This window comes from Myxocyprinus asiaticus, chromosome 25, assembly GCF_019703515.2.
Source record: "Myxocyprinus asiaticus isolate MX2 ecotype Aquarium Trade chromosome 25, UBuf_Myxa_2, whole genome shotgun sequence".
Taxonomy (NCBI): Eukaryota; Metazoa; Chordata; class Actinopteri; order Cypriniformes; family Catostomidae; genus Myxocyprinus; species Myxocyprinus asiaticus.
In genome coordinates this window covers 35889517-35910751 of record NC_059368.1, presented here as the reverse complement: position 1 = coordinate 35910751, position 21235 = coordinate 35889517, and the positions used below count along the sequence as shown (strand labels likewise).

Here is a 21235-nt window from a genome sequence, read left to right as displayed (position 1 = left end):
CTAAGAGCAACGGGTCAGTACGGTTCTGTGTGGATATAGGAAAGTCAATGTAGTGTCTAAATTTGACGCATACCCAATGCCTCGTATTGATGAGTTGCTCGATTGGTTGGGCACAGCTTACTTTTACTCAACACTGGATAAGACAAACGGTTATTGGCAGATTCCCTTAACGCTGATGTCCCGTGAAAAATGGCCCTCTCCACACCGTTTGGCTTACACCAATTCGTGACACATCTGTTTGGTTTGTTCGGGGCCCTAGCTACGTTTCAGTGCCTTATGGACCAGGTCCTCAGACCACACTCTGCTTATGCCGCTGCCTATCTGGATGACATCATTATATACAGTAATGATTGGCAGCAGCACATGCAGCATCTGAGGGCTACTCTGAGGTTGCTGCGATGAGCGGGACACATGGCAAACCCCAAGAAGTGCGCAATTTGATGGGTGGAGGTACGGTATCTGGGGTTCCACTTGGGTCACGGGCAGGTGCATCCCCAAATTGATAAGACTGCAGTGATTGTGACCTGCCTAAGACCCAAGACCAAAAAGGAGGTGAGTTCCTGGGGCTGGCTGGCTTCTATAGAAGGTTTGTGCCTAATTATTCAGACGTCACCAGTCCACTGACTGATCTCCCTAAAAAGGGAGCTCCAGACCCGGTCCAGTGGGCAGAGCAGTGTCAACAGCCGTTTACACAGGTGAAAGCTGCACTTTGCGGTGGGCCACTTTTACATGCACTTAATTTCTCCCTCCCATTTGTTTTACAGATGGACGCTTTGGACATGGGGCTGGGGGCTGTGCTCTCACAGGTGGTGGTGGAGGAGGAGGAGCTGCCAGTGCTGTACATTAGTCACAAGCTATCGCTGAGAGAGACTAAGTACAGCACTACTGAGAAGGAATGTCTGGCCACCAAATGGGCCATTCTCACCCTCCGATACTATCTGTTGGAGCGAGCCTTCACCCACCACTTCAGTGGCTCCACCACATGAAGGATGCTAATGCATGGATCACCCGTTAGTATCTGGTTTTACAGCCTTTTAAGTTTGAGTTGGTCCACAGACTGGGGATGCAGATGGCTGTTGCTGATTTTCTCTCCAGAAATGGGGTGTGGGGGGGGGCTCCCTGGCCTGAGTCGGGCGGTGGGGGTGTGGTTGAGCATTCGTCCGGAGAGAGAGCGGTAAGGGTTCACACCTGAGCACATTCTTGATGATTAACAGCTGTGTCTCATTGCAGAAATGCTGGGGAGAGTTATAAAGAGGGAGAGAACACCAGATGAGGGGAGTCTGACCTGAGTGTGTGTTTGTGTGTCGTGCTGAAAAGCTAAACTTGTGTGTTTAGACTGAAAAGTCACATTAATAAAAGATTTATGTAGATTGTTCACCCAGTCCCAGCTTCCTTCCTTCACCCAACAACAAACCTGGTTACAGCCTATTGTTGAGTTTATTTGTTCATTTTGTGGGTTCGATGTTGTTATTTACTGGGGCCTATTTCATTGAAAACTTTTATGTGCAGTTCAATAGTACGATGTAAAAAAAAAACAAAAAAACAAAAAAAAAAAACACTGGACTGAAGTAATCTTGTAGCAATGGGTTCATGGAGGGTTTCGTGAGCATGCGTGGAATGTCGGATTTCCGGGGGATGGACACCCGTTGAGACTGTTATGCATAAGGTTGAAGCACATTTTTTTCTGTTCTGTGGGTTATTAAGGATTTTATGGTACATCAATATTGAATTGTGGTCTATATAATTTAGCCTTGGGTACACAATTTTTCTTTGCTTGTCAATATGTCACACTTTAATATAGGTAAAATGTTTATTTCCATGTGAAATGTTAATTGGCTGGGGCACCCTATAAAAGGTGCCATTGTGGTTTTGGTTGAAATACAGGTGCAAAATCTTATTTTGGCTAATATTTATGCACTCAACTCTGATGATTAGAACTTTTTTATAGATCTTGAGGGTAAGCTACAAGCTGCTGGGATCCTTCATGATATGGTTTTGGGTTGAGACTTCAATCTTTTAATGGATCTGGTCCTTGATCATAGTAATGCAAAAGTGTGTAGACCCTAGAGCAACGTTGACACTACAGAGGATATGTAAAAATCTTGGTCTTACAGACATTTGGAGACTTCTCAATCCATCTCGGAGGGACTACACCTTTTTCATCAGTTCATAAGATTTACACTAGAATATATTTTTTTATATCTAAGTCACTTCTTTCATTTGCCACCAATTGCTCAACATTTTAGTTTCAGATCATGCTTTGGTATGTTTAGAGATGTTGCCACATATAGTGAAAAGAAAATCATATAGACGGTGCTTCAATACATCCCTTCTACAGGACCCAGCATTTCAACAAATGTATGTGGAGGCCAATTGGTCCTCAGTGTCCTCTGTGGGCGTGGCATGGGAGGTGCTTAATGCAGTTCTTAGATCATGCAATATGCCTAATTTGTTAAAAAGATCATAGCACAGGAATTAATGGAATTGGAAAAGAGTATTAAAAGTGCTGAAACAGAGCTGAAGCACCGAATGTCATCCAATGGTCTTAGGTACATGTAGGTTACAATACTATTTTGTCACAGAAGGTAGAGTTTTGCTTATTCAGGGCAAGACAGACATACTTTGAGTCGGGAGACAAGGCAGGGAAACTTTCCTGATATAGAGAGAGATTTTTTACACTATTCCTTCCGTGAAGTCTTATGGAGGCAATGTATTAACCTCTGCCAAAGATATGCCTCGGCCTTTAAAGAATTCTATTTCAATCTTTATAGTTCCACGTCTTCATCAACCGATAAGGATATTAGCAACTTCGTAGAGCCATTAGAACTTTCTTAAATTGATGAATTTTTATCCAACATACCACACCTCTTCTGCCATTACATTCCCTTGCTTCTGTATATAACAGATTTGTATATTGTGCATAATTTATATATATATATATATATATATATATATATATATATATATATATATATATATTGTCCTATTGTGTATTTCTATATATATTTTATTTTTATTCTATTATTTTATTTTATTCTTTATTTGTATTCTATTTTTTATTATTATCTCTGTCTTGTTGCTGAATTGTTTGTGCACTGGAAGCTTCTGTCACCAAGACAAATCCCTTGTATGTGTACTTGGCAATAAAGCTCATAATTCTTCTTCTAATGTAAAACTATTGTCCAACATTCTGGCTAATTGATTAAGCAGAGTAATTACATCTCTAATACATATAGATCAAGTGGGGTTTATTTGTGGTTGCAGTTCTTCTGATAATATTAGACGTTTTATAAATATTATGTGGTCAGTAGCAAATTATCTGACCCCATTTGCTGCCATCTCACTTGACACTGAGAAGGCATTTGATACGGTGGAATGGGACTATCTTTTTAAGATTTTTGAGTTTTAAGATTGGGTTTTAAGATTAAGATTTATGGGTTTGGGAACACTTTTATTTGGTGGATTAAGTTACTCTATAAACATCCATCAGTGGCATTGCATACTAACGGATTAATTTCAGATATTTTTTGTCTTGGTAGGGGACCCCGGCAAGGCTGTCCTCTCTCCCCTTGCTGTTCTGTCTTGACCTGAAACCATTAGCAGTCGCAATAAGAGGATGATTTTCCTGGTATTGTAGCAGAAGGTTTGGTGCATAAACTTTTACTCTACACAGATGATATATTATTATTTGTCCCTGACCCTAGAAGATCTGTGCCTAGCCTCCACAGAATTATTAATTCTTTCTCCAAACTTTCAGGATACAGGGCGAATTGGTCTAAATAGGAAGCTCTTGCTCTGACAGCATATTGCCCTACCACAGCTTTCCAACCTGGCGCCTTTCAATGGCCCAAGCAAGGCATTAGGTATTTAGGCATTTTATTTCCAGCAAATTTGAGAGATTTAGTTAGAGTTAATTTTGACCCATTATGAAAAGATTCTCGTGTGATGTTGATAGCTGGGCTTCACTACATTTGTCTATGGCTGGGAAGGTCATTGTTATAAAAAATTAACGGTATCCCCAAATTCAATTATTTATTGCAGTCTCTCCCTCTAGAAGTTCCTCTTTCTTATTTTTATTTTTTTATTTGGAATGGTAAATTACCTTGTTTACATTTCAGTAAGTTAAATAGACCTATTGACAAAGAAGGTTTAGGCCTCCCCAAAATTTGGTTTTATTACTACGCTTTTAATCTTAGACACTTTGCCCATTGGTCTCTTCCACCTGAGAGAGCTCCTCCCTGGTACAACATTGAACAAGTGGTCCTTGCCCCAATCTCACCATTGCAAAGTCTTTCTATCAAACTGCCTAGAGAAGTAAAAATGCATCCCATTATTTCACACTTACATTCAGTGTGGACAAAGGTTTCCCGTATGTTCAGTTTTGATACTTACCTAAATGATTCCTCGAGCATATGGCTGAACCCCAAATTATGTATTAACAAATCCCCCTTTTGCTGGAAAGAATGGATGGAGAGTGGTGCTGCTACACTTGGTGACCTTATGAAAACGGAGCTTTGAGATCATTTGAAAATATAACACAGCAATTTGGGATTTCTAGGTCTCAATTTTTCAGGTATTTACAGTTGCACCACTTACTTTGTACTATTTTTGGTGGTTGTACACAGCCCCCTAAAGCTGCAGTCACTCTTTGTATAGTGCTCACATCCTTGGGAGAGGGACATGAAGCGTCAGTGTATTATTCCTCGTTGATTCAGAGTCTTGGTGATGGGGCCTTAACAGCTCTTAAGAGGTTATGGGAAAGAGATATGAACTTGGAATTGGAGGATGGGGAGTAGTGGTGCACCAATCAGGAAATTTGAGGCAGATACCGATCTCCTGTTTTTTAACACTAAGATCGGCCGATACTGATACCGATTTTTTTAAAACTGCCCTTTGCCACACTTTTACAAGTTATATTGTGCAGTTATATGTTTATGCCCCACATAGTAATATTACGGTAACACTTTGCAAAAAGGTTCCATTTGTTAACATTAATTAACAATATTACTGTAGTTAACATGAACTAATGAACTTAATGTTAGTTACAACATATACTATTACATTTTTAAAATCAAAAGTTGTATTAGTTAACATTAGTTAATGCACTATGAATTAACATGAGCTAACAATGAACAATTGTAATTTTATTAACTAACATTATAATTAATAAAGGCAGTAAAAATATATTGTTCATTGTTTATTCAAGATACCTAATGCATTAACTAATGTTAACAAATGGAACCTTTTTATAAAGTTACCAAAATTACATTAAAATTACATTAATTGTGAATTGCTAACATTTATTTGTTTTGAAACAGTTATGAATATTTCTGTCAATATAAAAAGGTCATTGCGACATACTGGTAAGCAGTAAAAACCATGAGAGCATCACACACAGTGTTCAAAAATAAGAAAAATATATCCATTACAAGCTCTAAAACTGCTCCAGTGAGAAATCATTTATCTATGATTTGTTTACTGTCTTTGGTGTTTTGCTGTAATACAAATCACTAATTATTAATCAAATGCATGAAGACGCGGTGCCGTTATGGTTAAAATGTAATTGCTGTGATTAGTGGTAATGTGACCAACATTAATCTGATTTAAATTGGGATCCTCACAGAATAGAACTGAGATGAGTGACTGATGAAATATTGAGAGCACTGGGAGAGCACGCATGTTTGATTGCCACTGCGAGTGAGCATATTGAAGGGAGTGAAGCTGAAAGTGCTCGTGATCGCTCAAACAGTCTCTATCGCTCAACACAACTTCTGATTGTCACGACTCACGTTACATCATGTATACTCAGATTTATATACACGTTTATGTGTTAATTCGTTTTTATACACGTTTGCAGTCTCTTTATCCTCTCCGTGCTCACAGTGCAGCGAGTCAGAATTACAACCGTAATGACTTTAGAAAATTTCGGTGCACCCCTAATGGGGAGTGGGAAAGAATTTTACAAATGTTAAAACTATGTCTAGGGATGCAAGGGTATGCCTTATTCAGTTTAAGATTTTGCATCGTTTCTATTGGACTCTCTCTAGATTAGGGATGGGCGGATCGAACCCAAAGTATTGATACTTCTGATACTGATGTTGCATCAAAAATATCGATCCTCACAAAAATATCGATTCTCGGATCGAAACTAAGGATATTATATTATTATTTGGTTACCATGAACATGAACAATAAGCTTCAAAGTGAAATAAAAAAGATTAGGCTATATTAGCAAATACTTGTGAGGGATGGAAACTATTTCTTCCTCTCATCTTAACATTACTGATGCTGAAAGACGCATCATTGATGCATCTTTCATAAATTCACAGTATGCCCACCTCTTCAGACACTAGTACATTACAGTTTCTGGAGTAAATTCACGTTAAAATAACAACATATCTAAAGGTGACATTTCTTATTTCTTATAATTGTGTGTAATTGTTGTTAATAAGTAATTAAAAAAAATAGTTAACCATGGTTTTAATTGTGTGGTAACTATAGTTTAACTAAATCCCATGGTTAAACTATAGTTACTGCATTGAAACCTTGGTTAATTTTTGTAAGGGTAAACAAAACTTAAGTCTAATAATTTTCTTTTTAGGCTCACAAATGTAAAAAAAAAAAAAAAAACATTAATTATGACTACAAATTATATTTTAAATTACCCATTTTATCCCAAGAAATAAAAAATAAAAAAAAATAAATAAAAAAATAATAGAAGTATCGGTATTGGTATCGACGATATTGGACATTAAGTTATTGGTATCGGATCGAAAAGAAAATACGTTTTATCGCACATCCCTACTCGATTGTTCAGGCTTGGTTTAAAAGACACACCTACCTGCTGGCGATGTCAGTTGGAGGATAGAGCCCATGCTCTGTGGTTCTGCACTGAGATTCAAGAATTCTGGTTAAGAGTCCAGAATTTTATCTGTGAGGTTTTAGATACTCAAATTTCAATATGCCCTAGAGACTATGTACAGTATATCGGGTGATGGTGCGGTTATTAAAGTAGGTGACAAATATACAAAAAGCTTGGTCCAAACTAGTGTAATGATTGGCAGACAAGTAATTCTTAGAGGATGGAAATCAACTGGCGTTCCCTCATTTCAAGAATGGTTCACCTAATTGGGCATTCGGCATTCGAAAAGATATATCATACAAACAGCTTGGCAGATTAGATGCATATGATAAGAAATGGGACAAATACATGACCTTTCTGGAAGGCTCTCGGTGAGGGCTATGTGGAGAGAATTTTTTTTTTTTCTCTTTTATATGTGTATACTCAGGCTTGGACCACGGGAATGTTTGTTGGGGGTTGGGACTGGGAGGGGGATAGGGAATTAATGGGGGTTCAGGGGGATAATGGTTAACTCTGTGCATGTATATTTTTCTTTGTTCTGTGTTATGTTCGAGAATCAGCCAATAAAAATGTTAATCTGGAATGTTAATTTGCAGGCACAGCATTCTGCTATGATACCGCCAATGTCCACATGAGCATTTAATTGGTTAGGACCTCCACTCGTGCTTAGAGAGTTCATAGCTGAATTATCTCTTTCAATTCATTGCCTTTTGCTTTCAATTACTGCTATAGGATAAAGTGGCCCATAACTACTGGTCTAGGATTAGTTTCCCAAAGTCAAATCCAAAATCGAGCATGCCTCTTTCGGCCTTTCACACCTGAATGTTTCTAGAGGTGATCACTTCTGAATGAAACGTGAGTTGGATGGGGAGAAAGTGGCTGGAGTTTATTCATATTTTTAAGAGCAGGCATTTTTTGGAGGTATCATAGGATGTATTGCACTTGTAGCCTAAGTGTTCTATATTCTTTATATTTAGTTTATTGTGATTAAAAACTTTGAAATATTGTGATCTTTGACTCGCTTGTTTCTCATTCATCTGTATTGGACAACGGTTCCAGCCTCATCATAAGCAAACACCACAATGTGCTGTTTGTTTGTGGGTTTGTTATGTAATAATGTTGTCAGTTTGATCATCAAGCGGGCCGGTATTGAGAAAGGTTCTCAGTTTCCCCAGTAGCCTCCAGTAGCCTCTCTGACATGAGCAGCATGGTTGTAAGGTGTGTTTGTGTATGTGTTTATGTGTATGTGCTATGATGTAAACTAAAGCCTGTTGGCTTCTTTTTTTGTGTGTGTGCTTTTTTTTTTTAAAGGGACGAGTCATTCACATTAATTTTACACATGTCTGGTACAAATATGCGGTCTTGTTTCATGAATACATTGTATATGTTTTTCTTTGTCTATCTGGAAAGAAGTGAAGTGAAATGCAGATGGGGCACACTGTAACATGACCAAATGACACCCTAAAATAGGGCCTACACCTGTAACAATTGTATCTGATCTAATTAAAATACATTAATTTAATATTATTGACCATTAAAGCTATTTATTTACATTTTCATATAAAATATAGCAATAAGTTTAACACTTGACAATGAACACACAACAAAGCCACATCGTAGGCCAAAATAATGGATGGATGATACCATACAATGTATTTATGAAACAAGACCAACACACACACACACACACACACACACACACACACATACAGAGGAAATTATGTGAATTAAATAGCTGGCTGCATAGAATCGCATATAGGTTTTTTTTGTTTTTTTTTTCTAATTGGGGCAAATTGTAACACACTGGAATTTATATCTGGCTAGTCACTTTAGCTGGCTAGCTAAGTAGCCTACTGAAAGACTATGCAAGATGCTAGCTAACAGACTGGAAATTAAAATGATACGTTTGTCTTGTTTCAAATTAACATTAAATCAGATATGAAAATTAACTTTTGTGTGGAATTTTACTTTTGCTACAGAAAAACAATTTTTGGTTATATCTTCCAATTTTTTGTCTACAGAGTGTTGATATGGCAATGAGCACACCACTGAAGTTTTGCTTTACCGGTGTTTGCGAACACTTTTAAGCCAAGTGTGTAACAACTAGCACCGTTTTAATCTGTACCCCGATCTCCCCTACTTTGACGCAGCTTGTAGCTGCCAGAGAGCATTCCCAACATGGCTTGGGATATGACACACAAAACTGGAAAAAAAACTTTCTCGAACAAGGCAGCACTGAACTTATTGGATTTGATGGAACCTCAGATAGTAAAAGCATATAGAACTTTATGTCAGTTCACCTGGAAACAGAGTCATGTTCACAAGGTTCCATGTAGATACAACGAGCACTTATTCACTGGAATGAAATAATCAGAATAATAGAAAGGTTAGTGACATCAAGGGGGGAATTCACTAAGAATGAATTGTGCATGGAAAAAGCACCGGTTATTTGCACGTGCTGTGCACTTTAGCGCCAAATTCACTAAAGGAATTATGCAGATCAAGCAATGGGACTAACGCGCACACAAAATAGCAGCTACACACAATTCACACGCACAATTCCATTCTTGCGGGATGATTCTGAACACTATTTAGTGGAGGATGCAGCTGACCACCGTAATCTGACACACTTTGGCAGAACTGAACAGCATCATGGACTACAGACACACGAATCATCTCTTTAACATGACGAAAGTGCACTTGACTACACCACAAATCTGGATATATGCTAGGTTATAATACTTTTCTCCATTATTTGATTAATTACTGCTGATATGATTGGTAGAAAATATACACAAACATCTCTTTTAAATTGAATTTATTTTACCACCTGCTTTCATCTGGCGGTAAAAGTGCAATGTAAATTTTGTGAATGATGCGCAATCTATAATAAGCCTAATTTACATAGAAAGGAGGTGTGTTTGCACGGAAAGGAATGACAATGACTTAATTTAAAGGTGCACTCAGTAATTTTTTGCCCATTAAAAAAGATTTACTTCTAAAGAAATGAATTGTAATTTTGAAACTTATGTATAAAATCATGAACACTCACAAGAGATGAGGACTCTAGTCATATCAGTAACCTTATAAAAGCTGTCTTATTCTACATGGGGCAGGGGCGCCCTCATGGGGGCTACCATTTTAGAATCACATGACCAGCTGAATACTACTCTCTTAATCTCAGTAACCATCTTGTTTTTGGACACTTTCACTCTTGGATTAAATTAATTATGGCTAATTGTAAATAGTGAATTTCTACAATGGCATCTGTAACTGAAAACTATTGATTTTGAATGATGCTGCATCCACACCACTAGGTGTCACTGTAAATCCAAGATGGCACGCACAAAAAGTTACTGAGTGCACCTTTAAATACTGCCCCTTGAACAAAGGTGCCTCTGTTTGTTCCTGGAAGGCAGCAGATGCCCTAACACTGCCCCCATCCCAATCCGAAACATAAGGAGCCTGTAAGGCTGGGTACCCTTCCTGGAACAACCTGAGACACCTTTCTTCCATTGTGTTAAATATTCAAGACACACAGCAATTTCATCACTGATTTCACCTGCATAAATTAGATTGCGGGTGGTTGGTGAATAAGACACATTTTCTGCTGAAATACCACAGGAGTGGAGGAAATCTTTAGTGAATTCGCCCCCAAGACTTTAAAAAAAATTCAGAATTTCGTTTGAGGCAGAAGCAGAACTGCATATGCTGCTTTGTTTACATAGTTATGTGTGAAATAGTCTGTACTGGGATTTTTTTATGCTGTACTAATGCTGCGTTCCAGATGAAGTTAGAGTTGGTAATCCCAGAGATTACATTTTCCACTTCCAACCAAAAAGCGTTCTGGTCAATCACACATCACAGTCAAATGTACACGTCAGATGCTTAAAGCCTTAAATATACTTCAGTTTTGATACAAATGCTGAGCATCTGAATACAGTAAAATGCTCACCTTTCAAAGTATACTTCATTTGACTGTTAGCGCATACACAGGCGGTGGGCGCATGTACGCTACGACTGCTATGAAATACTGAACTATTTCTTGTTAGGCGTTAAGACCCATAAAGTTGTCTTTGTAGTCAGACTCGAGTTATACAAATGCATGCATCTCCTGACCTCCTCACATGCACTCTTAACATGCACATCCACTGTTGTTGTTTCCACCTTCGTCTCCTGTTGTTCAGCTGCGATTACATCTTCTAGCACTTTTTTTGTGATGGCAACAGCTCAACGGTAAGTGTTGCCACCTTGTGGACCCACTTATTAGTGCAAATTATTCCAGGGGCATGCACCTACTGCGCATTCAGTGTGCACACGGTTAGAAAACTCGGGCCACACGCATTTAGTGCTCTCCCTTCAAAGTGCCCTCTGAAGGCATCATTTATGTTGTCTGGATTGCAGGGCAGATGCTAGCTAGATGGCCATCTAGTAACTATTTCACAAGCAAAATAGGTGAAAACATAGACATTGATACACAAACAATTATTCTAAATATATCTTCTTGTATATTTATTGTACATTGCATGTTCACACATTTCGTGCAGTGAAATTTTGTGCATTTAGTTTTGTTTGACTCCTAGTCATTATGAACAGGACATCAATGTAATGACTTAATACATTGGGGTCAAATTAAAAAAGCTGCCATTTTTACCACATGGCCCATAAAAAGCAGTTTTGTGTACCATACATACAGTAAGTTCACATCTCATTCAAAACAACAGTCCAAATGAATTATTTTCTTATTTGTTTACAATCACATGCAGGCCCTCGCCTATTGATAATTATTGAAGCAAATCAAGCATGAATATATGCATCGCCATGGAAGCCAACTTGAAGAATTAATAATAACCATGGTCTTACTGAATGCAGCGAAATTCCATGCTTGTTCCTGTCATCATGCAGTATGCAGTCCCCACCAACAATATTTTAAGAGTGTTTATCATGGAGCAGCAATCAGATGTAAGTAATCAGTGGCTTGTGCAAGCTATATTTGAAAAATGAAAATTAACTGACAATTTCATTGATTTTCCCATTATGCCAAGCAATTTTAGGGGTTCACAGTATGTCACTTGGAAAGGCATTGCCCTCTAACGGCCACCCCTGGCATTGGCCCTGAATCTTAAGACTGTCCTGATTAAAAATAAATGGTGGAGTCGTCAATTCCATAGACTCCTACGGCTGGAGTCGGAAATCGGTGTAGACTCAAAGAATCTCAAAATCTAACACCCTTACTTTTTGTAGTGATATACAAAATAATATTGTAATATTTACTGCAATAATTCTTCAAAATAATATAGGATTTTGTTAAATGCTGCTGTTGACTATGTTTTTGACTAATTTATGTATTCACTATATTTCGACCCCTCACCCCATAAAAGTACCTTGTAAAGCAGCTAACTACTTTTCAAAAGGGTAGCTTGACTGTAGTTGCACTACTTTAAACAATAAGTAGCACAGCTTTACAAGCTACAGTTTCAAAGCAGGTGCGGCTCATATATCGGGGCAGGTAGGGCAGAGCCCCACCTAAATATTCATCCACTAGAAAGATCCAGACTATAAACTGCCAATAATGTTATTTGTTAGCCCGTAAATGTGTTCAAACTGCTGACGTATGTATTTAAAAGCAGGCCTAGAATTGAATTTTATTCTTATACATATTTAAGTCGTAATGTAACTGAAACCCCCATTACAGTGTTTAATATAGATATACGGCATATGGGGCAAAGAACCTGCTGCCCTCCCGAACTCCACAGTGCCCCTCATTTTTCCAAGGGAAATCTGTGGTCAAACATGGTACTGCAATGAGCCCTCATTGAGAAGCATTGGGGCAGAAATTAATCTGTCCATAAACGTAGAGACAAACGAAAGGTAATTTTAGAATTAGTGAACACCAGCAGTGCCAACATGGCAAGCGCTTTAGATGAACATGTGTAACAACGTGTCATTTCTATTGCAAATTCAGACTAATTGGCCTTCAAACAACTTGGTCCTGACAAGCCAGACATACAAATAGTATGGCAATCAAAAGACAAGGGTAGGTTATAAGACATCATATGTATTGTATGACGAACAATTGTGTCAAAAAGCCTTACGCTGAACTGAATAAAAAATTATGTTTCCCATATTTACTTTTTTGTTCTTATTGAGCAAGGGGACAGTGGGATGTATACAGCAGAGTAGGTTTATGTGATTTGAAACATTTCTACTGTGAACCTGTTTACTACTTGAAACTTGCTGTGATTTAAAATATTATTATTATTAATATTATTATTATTAAGCATTGTTTTTTAGTACTGTGGGAAAGTGTAAATGGCATGTAGATAGTTCTTTTATAGGGGTATCATTAACACAAGAGGCACTACAACATCTGTGTGTTTTATTGGCTTTCACTCAAATCTTGACTTTAATGGCTGATTATGACTTTATAAACACTTATTTTTCTCTCTGTTACTCAGACTCTGCTATTTTATGATACTGACACACTTTTACTCTAACACATCTTTTGAAAAACAATACATTTTAACATTTGTATTACAGAACCACCTACATTTATACACTTATTCCTGAATAATTAGCTTGCGTGGTAGCTTACCTCATAGGGCGTCTGAGGACCACGGTTCAAGACCAGCCAAGAACTCAAGCTGACACGTGACACGGCAGAGTCATAGAAGCGACAAGAAATGACATGGTTGCCTCAGAGAATTTGCTTTTTATTTCACTTCTGCATTTAAAAACACTATTGGATAGGTTTAGGCATTGATTAGCTAAGGATGTCTTTTTTACTGTCTTGTTTGTATTTTAAACCACTATTGGTTAGTTTCAGGCAAAAGTTTTAGGTTAGGGAGGTATATTTTAATCAATAAAACATCTAACTAAAATTCACCTTAAAACTTCGTCTGAATACGACACCATTTTACTCGCTTTTGGTGCCCTCAGTTGGACATTTCATTGGAAAACTGCAGCCAAACATGTTATACAGCACGTACATTTTGAATTGCAAAAATGTTGCCATGTTCACGTAAATTGCATGAGATCAGGCTGATACTATTCATTATGTTATAAATAATGAGTTAAACGAGTTGAAAAATGTTTAAAAAAAAAAACAGTGGTTATACATAACCTATAACATGGGTCTTCAACCATTTTCAGGCCAAGAACCCCTTGGTGGGTAGAGAGATGGAGCCGGGACCCCCGTTACATATTGTATAAAATTGAGTGTTGCGTTTTATGCCTATAAAAACATGGATGGTAGGCTAACATATTACTGTATGTATACTTCATGATGTTTACATTACAAAGCCATTGAAATAATCATTAAATGCTGCCCTGCTGAAAAGACCAGCTAAAACCAACATAAGGTTGTTGGCTGGTTTTAGCTGGTCGCCCAGCCTGGTCATAGCTGGTCAGGCTGGTTTTAAACCCTTTTTTTTTTTTTTTTTACTGGTCAGGCTGGTCTTAGCTGGTCATACTGATCTTAGCTAGTCAGGCTGGTCAGGCTGGTCTTAGCTGGTCAGGCTGGTCTTAGCTAGTCTCCCAGCCTGATGAGCTAAAAAGTGTTCAAAACCAGTAAATCCCTGTGCCAAACCACCAAAAAGAAAGAAAAAGACAGACAGAGAGACAGACAGACAGAAAAACAGACCCTGTCCATGCAGAATAAAACAACTTTTATAAGGTTACTAAAATGGAGTCTTCATCTACATATACATATATTTTAATATTACTGTTGATTTTATTTATGACTTTAATTATTTTAGCCTAGCGGGCTGCGCTCATGACATGTGGCGCTGATGCATTGCGGGTGACCTGAGTTCGAGTCCCAACTCTTGAGGTCCTTTCCCAATCCCATTCCCACTCTCCTCCCTCTCATTTCCTTTCACCTCTCTACTTTCCCTATCCCATTAAAAAGCCAAAAAGTCCATAAAAAAAAAAAAAAAAAAGTTATGTTGATTTTAGAGTCACTGTCTTGTGTGTGTGGAACATCAAGGACCCTGTATGCCAGCTTTATAATCTCAGCAGTAACCATTTATTTACACCAGGCAAGTATGCTATTGTTCTGAAAGCAGGCTGTCATCTACTCAACCACAGAACCAATGTGCAACCAATGCAAAGCAGACGTGTTTACTCATGCGACCCTCCACTGCAGCGCTGCCGAGGTGTCGTGCTTTGAGCGGCTCGTGATAAGCGGTGGTCATGTGAAGAATTTGTCCGGGCTGTGCGCTTCTGCTGACTAGCTCTGTTTAGTCACACTTTAAGATTTAGCATGCAGCAGCGAAGGACTTCAACATGTTGATAATTCATACTCCTGTCGCTCGCTGTCACTCGCGTGCAAGTGAGTGATTATTACAAATGCCACCAATGGTGGATCAAACAATATTTTTGGACCCCCTGCGGTACAACCACAGATCCCCTGGGGGTTGCGGACCCCCTGTTGAAGACCCTTGACCTATAGCACTCAAAGGAAGATCTGCCCCTACTGTTTCAAAGTAGCTTCCCCAACACTGCTGTCCACTGAAACGATTAGTCGGCGTTATCAACAACGTCGACAATAATCAATTGTCGACAACATTTTTTGTTGTCGAATAGTCGTTTGATCTCATTTAACATAACATAAGATCACATTAAACTCAATGATGACATGCGAGAGCAGCCCTGCAGTTCGTGTCTGACTGAAGAGAGGAAGAATTACACAGTTCACAGTTCAGATGCACTTTCCAAACAATGTATGAGGGAATTATAATGCAAAAATGCAAAATAAGTAAATACAGAAGCACTCTCGTTGTGGAATATGTGGAGCTGGAGCAAAACTTGCGTGTCAAGCGTCTTTAAAGGAAATACCCCGAAAATTACATCTTAAATGCAGTTATATTTCATGTGTTATAGCTTTATTAAAGTTCAAATAATATGGAAGCAGATCATGTAAATAACTACAAACACTGGTTCTGGCATTTCTCTGTGCGGTCAGCGCCTCTTCTATGAGTTGCACGAATGTCCCGATCTAATGGGGAGAGATTGAAACTGCATCTGGCTGACGCACACTCTGTCGCAGGGACACTCGTCCCTCGAGTGCGCACACTTAATGCAGCTAGATTATAATGTGATGGCTCATGACTTATTGAATCATAGTATATGTATCACTGTGCATTTCTTATCGGGAAGAAAACTGGCAATACGTAGCTTTACCAATAACAGAGAGATTTTTTTTTTTTTTTTTTTTTTGTGAGTTAAAGATGGATTGAAGTGAACAGAAAGGTGAAAGAGGGTAGTCTTTGCCCCATTATACACTGCAACAACATACATTTTTGATTTGTTTTTGTTTTGGCTTGTTTCACAATATAAATATCTAAAACTCATTTAAAACAATGTACATTTACTTTAGGAACTATGCTGAAGAAGAAAAAAAAATCTGAGAATGTTGAATACAATATTAAAGATACAAATATTTAAAAATATCTAAAAATCCTTTAAAAAAGATGCATTCACCTGAGAGGCAGCATATATATTTAGGCTTGCTTTTAAAGAATAGATCTTGAATATAAGTATATTTTGTCTTTACTGCACTCGCAGAAGTATAACCAAGTGAATAAATACACTTATAGGGGCCTGGGAAGTTCGGCGAGTAAAGAAGCTGACTACCACCCCTAGAGACCAAAGTTCGAATCCAGGGTGTGCTGAGTGACTCCAGAAAGGTCTCCTAAGCAACCAAATTGGCCGGATTGCTAGGGAGGGTAGAGTCACATGGGGTAACCTCCTCATGGTCCCTAGAATGTGGTTCGCTCTCGTGGGGCAAGTGGTGAGTTGTGCGTGGATGCTGCGAGAATAGTGTGAAGCCTCCACATGCGCTATGTCTCCGCGGTAGAGTGCTCAACAAGCCAAGTGATAAAATGTGCAGACTGACGTCACAGACGCAGAGGCAACTGAGATTCGTCCTCCACCACCAGATTGAGGCGAGTCATTACGCCACCACGAGGACCTAGAGCGCACTGGGAATTGGGCATTCCAAAAAAAATAAAAATACACTTATATTTAAGATACATTCTCTTAAAGCAAGTCTAAATATCTTAACGGTTGCTTCTCAAGTAAATGTATCCTGTTTTAAGGATTTTAAAACTATTTTAAATGGAAAACAAGACAAAACACTTGATAATAGGATTTTGTGCAGTGAATTTCTTTACTGAATTAAACTTAATAAAAAGTTTTTTTTTTTTCCCCTTTAATTCAGTGAATGTCATTTAGAGGTATTTTTAAAAGATGATTTTGTCCTCTTTATTATTAGTAAGCATGTTTAATGCAAACTTTTAAGTCGGGGCACAAGCTAAATAATTGGTTAAGAGCTAATGATTAATCGTTGCAATAATCTCTGAATAGTCGAATAATCGTTCTAATAATCATTAGATTAATTTATCATTAGATTAAAAATAATCGTTAGTTGCAGCCCTATTGTGGTACATAACATCATGATTAGGGTTTGGAATCATAAGGAGTTTTACATTTCCGATTCCTCTTAATGATTCCTTTTAATGATTCCGGTTCCTTAATGGTTCCAGTAACGATTCAAGTAATTATTTTAGTACTTTTTTTTTTAAATAATTATTTAGAAATTAGAAATGCAATTCTTAATTGCATTTACTACCCTCTGCTGTCTCTTACCAAATAATGAGACTTTTAGATTTGTACAGAGCAGAAATACATAAATATATATTCTGATAACAAATCAGAAATAAATTTAATACAGTTCTTGTAAAAGGTGTGTTTGCAGACTATTTAGAGACATAAATACAATCCAATAATAGATCCTTACTCTATTTTAAATAAAGAAATCTAAACCAACATGAATTGTGATGGCATTTTTGATTAATTTGTTTATTATTTTATAAAATTCCACTTATTACAAGTACAACAAAACTTGTGTATCTTTAATAATATATTGTCATATGAACAACCAGTCAGTAACTGTACTGCTTGATTTAATAGAGATACAGGTCATCATTAAATAAACAGTAACAGTTCCAGAGACAACTTAGACTGTGTTTTGTAGCCTGATGTTGTATTTCTGACTTGTGAGACTTCAACAGTTCTTATTTAATTTCAAGTTGGACATTCATAACTTGCACATCAGTATAAGAATACGTGTATACTGGCAGCACTGCATGTTTCGCACTGTAGATTAAAAAGAACTGGCTCATTAGAATGGCTCTTTCAGGATCAGACTATACCGGAAGCACCATATGTTTTGCGCTGTTGATTCAAAAGAACCGGCTCCTTTGAATAATTATTTTGGAAATCGAAATGTACCGAAAACGCATATGTTTCACGCTATAAAGAGCTGGCTCGAGACTTGTTAGATTGGGAATTAAATACACTGGGAGAACTGTGTGTTTTTACACTGTAGAGTCAGTAGAGAGCAGCACTGCTGTAGAGTTGCACTGCTGGAAACACTGTCAGATTATTTCAGGACGGTGTTCCAGCAACATCGGCGGAAAATTGCACATTGGAGAACTGTTAACGGAACCGAAAGTCATGAATATCATACGATTCCAGTATTTTTGAAAGAATGTTATCAGTTCTGAACAAGAACCGGTTCTTGGTTCCCAACCCAAAACCCTAAATCTGTTCTAAACTCCCTGCATTTCTTTTTGTCAGGTTTTGAAGACTTTACATTGAGGAAGGACAGTTTTGTTTTTTAAAAAAGAGGCTAAAATTTCATGGGCATGATATTTTGGCAAGCAATAACAATATTTAGAAGCAAGATTTATGTTTCAATTCAATGTCCTTGGTTCTCTGCCACAAATGGTAAGACATTCCAAATCACTATATAATCTATAGTGGTCACAGCTGTAACAACCATGAATCATTTCAAAGCATTTAAAATGACCCTGTATTTTTGTCTTAGAGGAAAACAGACCTGTAACAGGGTTCAGTGGAAAGGAGGAGGTGGGAACTGGATGAAGCTTCAAAGTAATGTTTCTAATAAACTTAAACACAAAGACACACAAACACATACAGGGCAGCTGCCTGTAGCTCTCTCTCTCTAACTGCCGCATCTCATTGCACTTATCCCTCTCCTCGGATGATTAGCCCGACTGGGGACCGGGCGTGCATAGTCACAGCCCGGCCCCGCCCTCCTCCTTGTCACACTCCTCCCTCCTTTGCCTCAGGCCGGGGAACCCCCGACATGACGTACACCCCCCCCTTCCTTCCGCGTCCTGGGAGGGAGACAAGGGGAGGGAAAAACAAAACAAAAAGAGGAGAGGGAAAGGCCAACATGGAGCGACAGTGAGAGAGTGAGAGAGAGAAAGTCAAAACTTACTCGCCAGTTCTCAGGCACGCCGCCGCCTGGTCCTCGATCACTCCTCCACCCTCCGGCGGACAACAGCCACTCCTCCCCAGGTGGACCAGAGCCAGTCCTCCGACCCCTGGCAGACGGAATGCCACTCCAGGCGTTCAGAAAAGGCAGGCGGAGCTGAGGGAGGCTCAAGGGACGAAGCCGCAGAAGGCAGAGCCATGGAAGGCTCGAAGGGTGGAGCTGTGGAAGGCGGAGCCAGGAGATGCCTGAGGGGCGGAGCCAAGGAAGGCGGAGCCATGGGCGGCTCGAGGGGCGGAGCCATGGAAGGCGGAGCCACGGGAGGCTCGAGGGGCGGAGCCATAGGAGGCTCGAGGAGCAGAGCCAGGGAAGGCAGAGCCATGGAAGGCTCGAATGGAGGAGCCAAGGAAGGTGGAGCCAATAGTGGCTCAATGGGAGGAGCCAAGGAAGGTGGAGCCAATAGAGGCTCAATGGAAGGAGCCAAGGAAGGTGGAGCCAGGAGATGCCCGAGGGGCAGAGCTTTGTAAGGCGGAGTCATGGGAGGCTCGAGGGGCGTAGCCAATGAAGGCAACTGGGCAACTGGGGAACGACCTCCAAGGTCGTGAGCAGTGGCAGCAACTGGGGAACAACCTCCGCGGTCGTGAGCACCGGTGGCGACTGGGGAGTAGGAGCTCTTCTACTCCACCTCTTCCAGACAGCTTGGGAGTTGTTATGGGGATGGTTGAGGCTACAGGCATTGGCTCTGGGATGGTTGAGGCTAAAGGCATTGGCTCTGGGACGTTCGAGTCTACAGGCATTGGCTCTGGGATGGTCGATGCTACAGGCATTGGCTCTGGGACGGTCGAGGCTACAGGCATTGGCTCTGGGACGGTCGAGGCTACAGGCATTGGCTCTGGGACGGTCGAGGCTACAGGCATTGGCTCTGGGACGGTCGAGGCTACAATCATGGGCACTGGCTCATTAACCGTGGCAGGCATGGGCACTGGCTCATTAACCGTGGCAGGCATGGGTGTAGATAATTTGTGAGGAATGGTCTTCATGGCCCAACGTACCGACATCAGTGGGGGATCATGCACTTTAGATGATAGTGCAGGAAATAACGAGGTAAGCTCCGTGGTCTTTGAAGCAGGCAGCGGTGGTGGCACGGGGTTCCCGCAATAACCCACATTGTAAGGGGAAAATGCTGGGAGAGGAGTTACCTTGGGGGTGCTGGGAGTGACCTCCTCTGTCCCGCCTGTCGATAATGGCGAGGGGTAATGGATGACCACATGGCTCGGACATAATCCGCAAAAGAAAGATTCTCTGCCTCCGGAAGAGCTGTAGGTCTGTGAAAGTTTATTCCCATTCCACATGGTTCTGAGGTATGAGTCCGATATAGAGGTTGTAGCAGCAAGTTGGTAAAACTTAGTTGAATATTCCAGGAGAGGAAAATCCTGTCGGAACAGTTCCATGAACGCACCCATCAGCTCCATGCTCTTAGTGACTATGCTCATCGGTGTTGGTGGAATACCCACTGAAGACTCTGGACTCTTAACTCGCCCTTGGGAGCCCCAAACACCTCAGATCTTTGAGAAAAGGCAAATGAGAATTGGCGAGTGGAACTTGCATGCCACTCCCCCGGACATACGCGTATAAAAGGAGCTGGCTCGCAACCACTCATTCAGATTTTTTCTTCGGAGCCGAGCGGTTGTGTATCAGCAAGCTGTCTTCCACTACCGGTCCATTCACCTCCTAAGAAGCGTTTGCTGATGGATATACGGCGCATTCCAGTGTCTTTTCTCTCCTTCTGCACAGATCTGTGCAGATTACGCCCCTGGGCGCTTCGACAGTGCTAGGACAGTTTATATTCCTGCAAAGAGTATATTTTCTCTATTACAGCAAACACATTGAGGTGAACGTCTTTTTAAAGACTCATCTTTTTCAAGATGCCTTTCGATTTTTGTGTGATTCCTGGATGTGTTCGTTATCTCTCCGCTTCCGAAGGCCACGGGCGCTGCCTCACGTGTCTGGGTTGTAATCACACTGAGGCGGCGTTCGCGGATGGTTCATTGCGAGAATATGACCATGGC

The 21235-nt window shown here is 39.8% G+C and overlaps 1 protein-coding gene across 1 annotated transcript in view; it reads right to left on the bottom strand.

Annotated features, from left to right (window-relative positions):
- The window catches only part of LOC127416000 (disks large-associated protein 2), a 103590-nt gene extending 82931 nt beyond the window's left edge, over window positions 1-20659 (bottom strand). The window contains exons 1-2 of the mRNA XM_051655076.1: window positions 20219-20659; window positions 18768-18837 (exon numbers count right to left, since the gene is read on the bottom strand). Coding sequence (XP_051511036.1) covers window positions 18768-18837; window positions 20219-20659 — 511 coding nt within the window. The remainder of the gene's footprint in view (window positions 1-18767; window positions 18838-20218) is intronic.
- Between the last annotated feature and the right edge of the window lie 576 nt (window positions 20660-21235).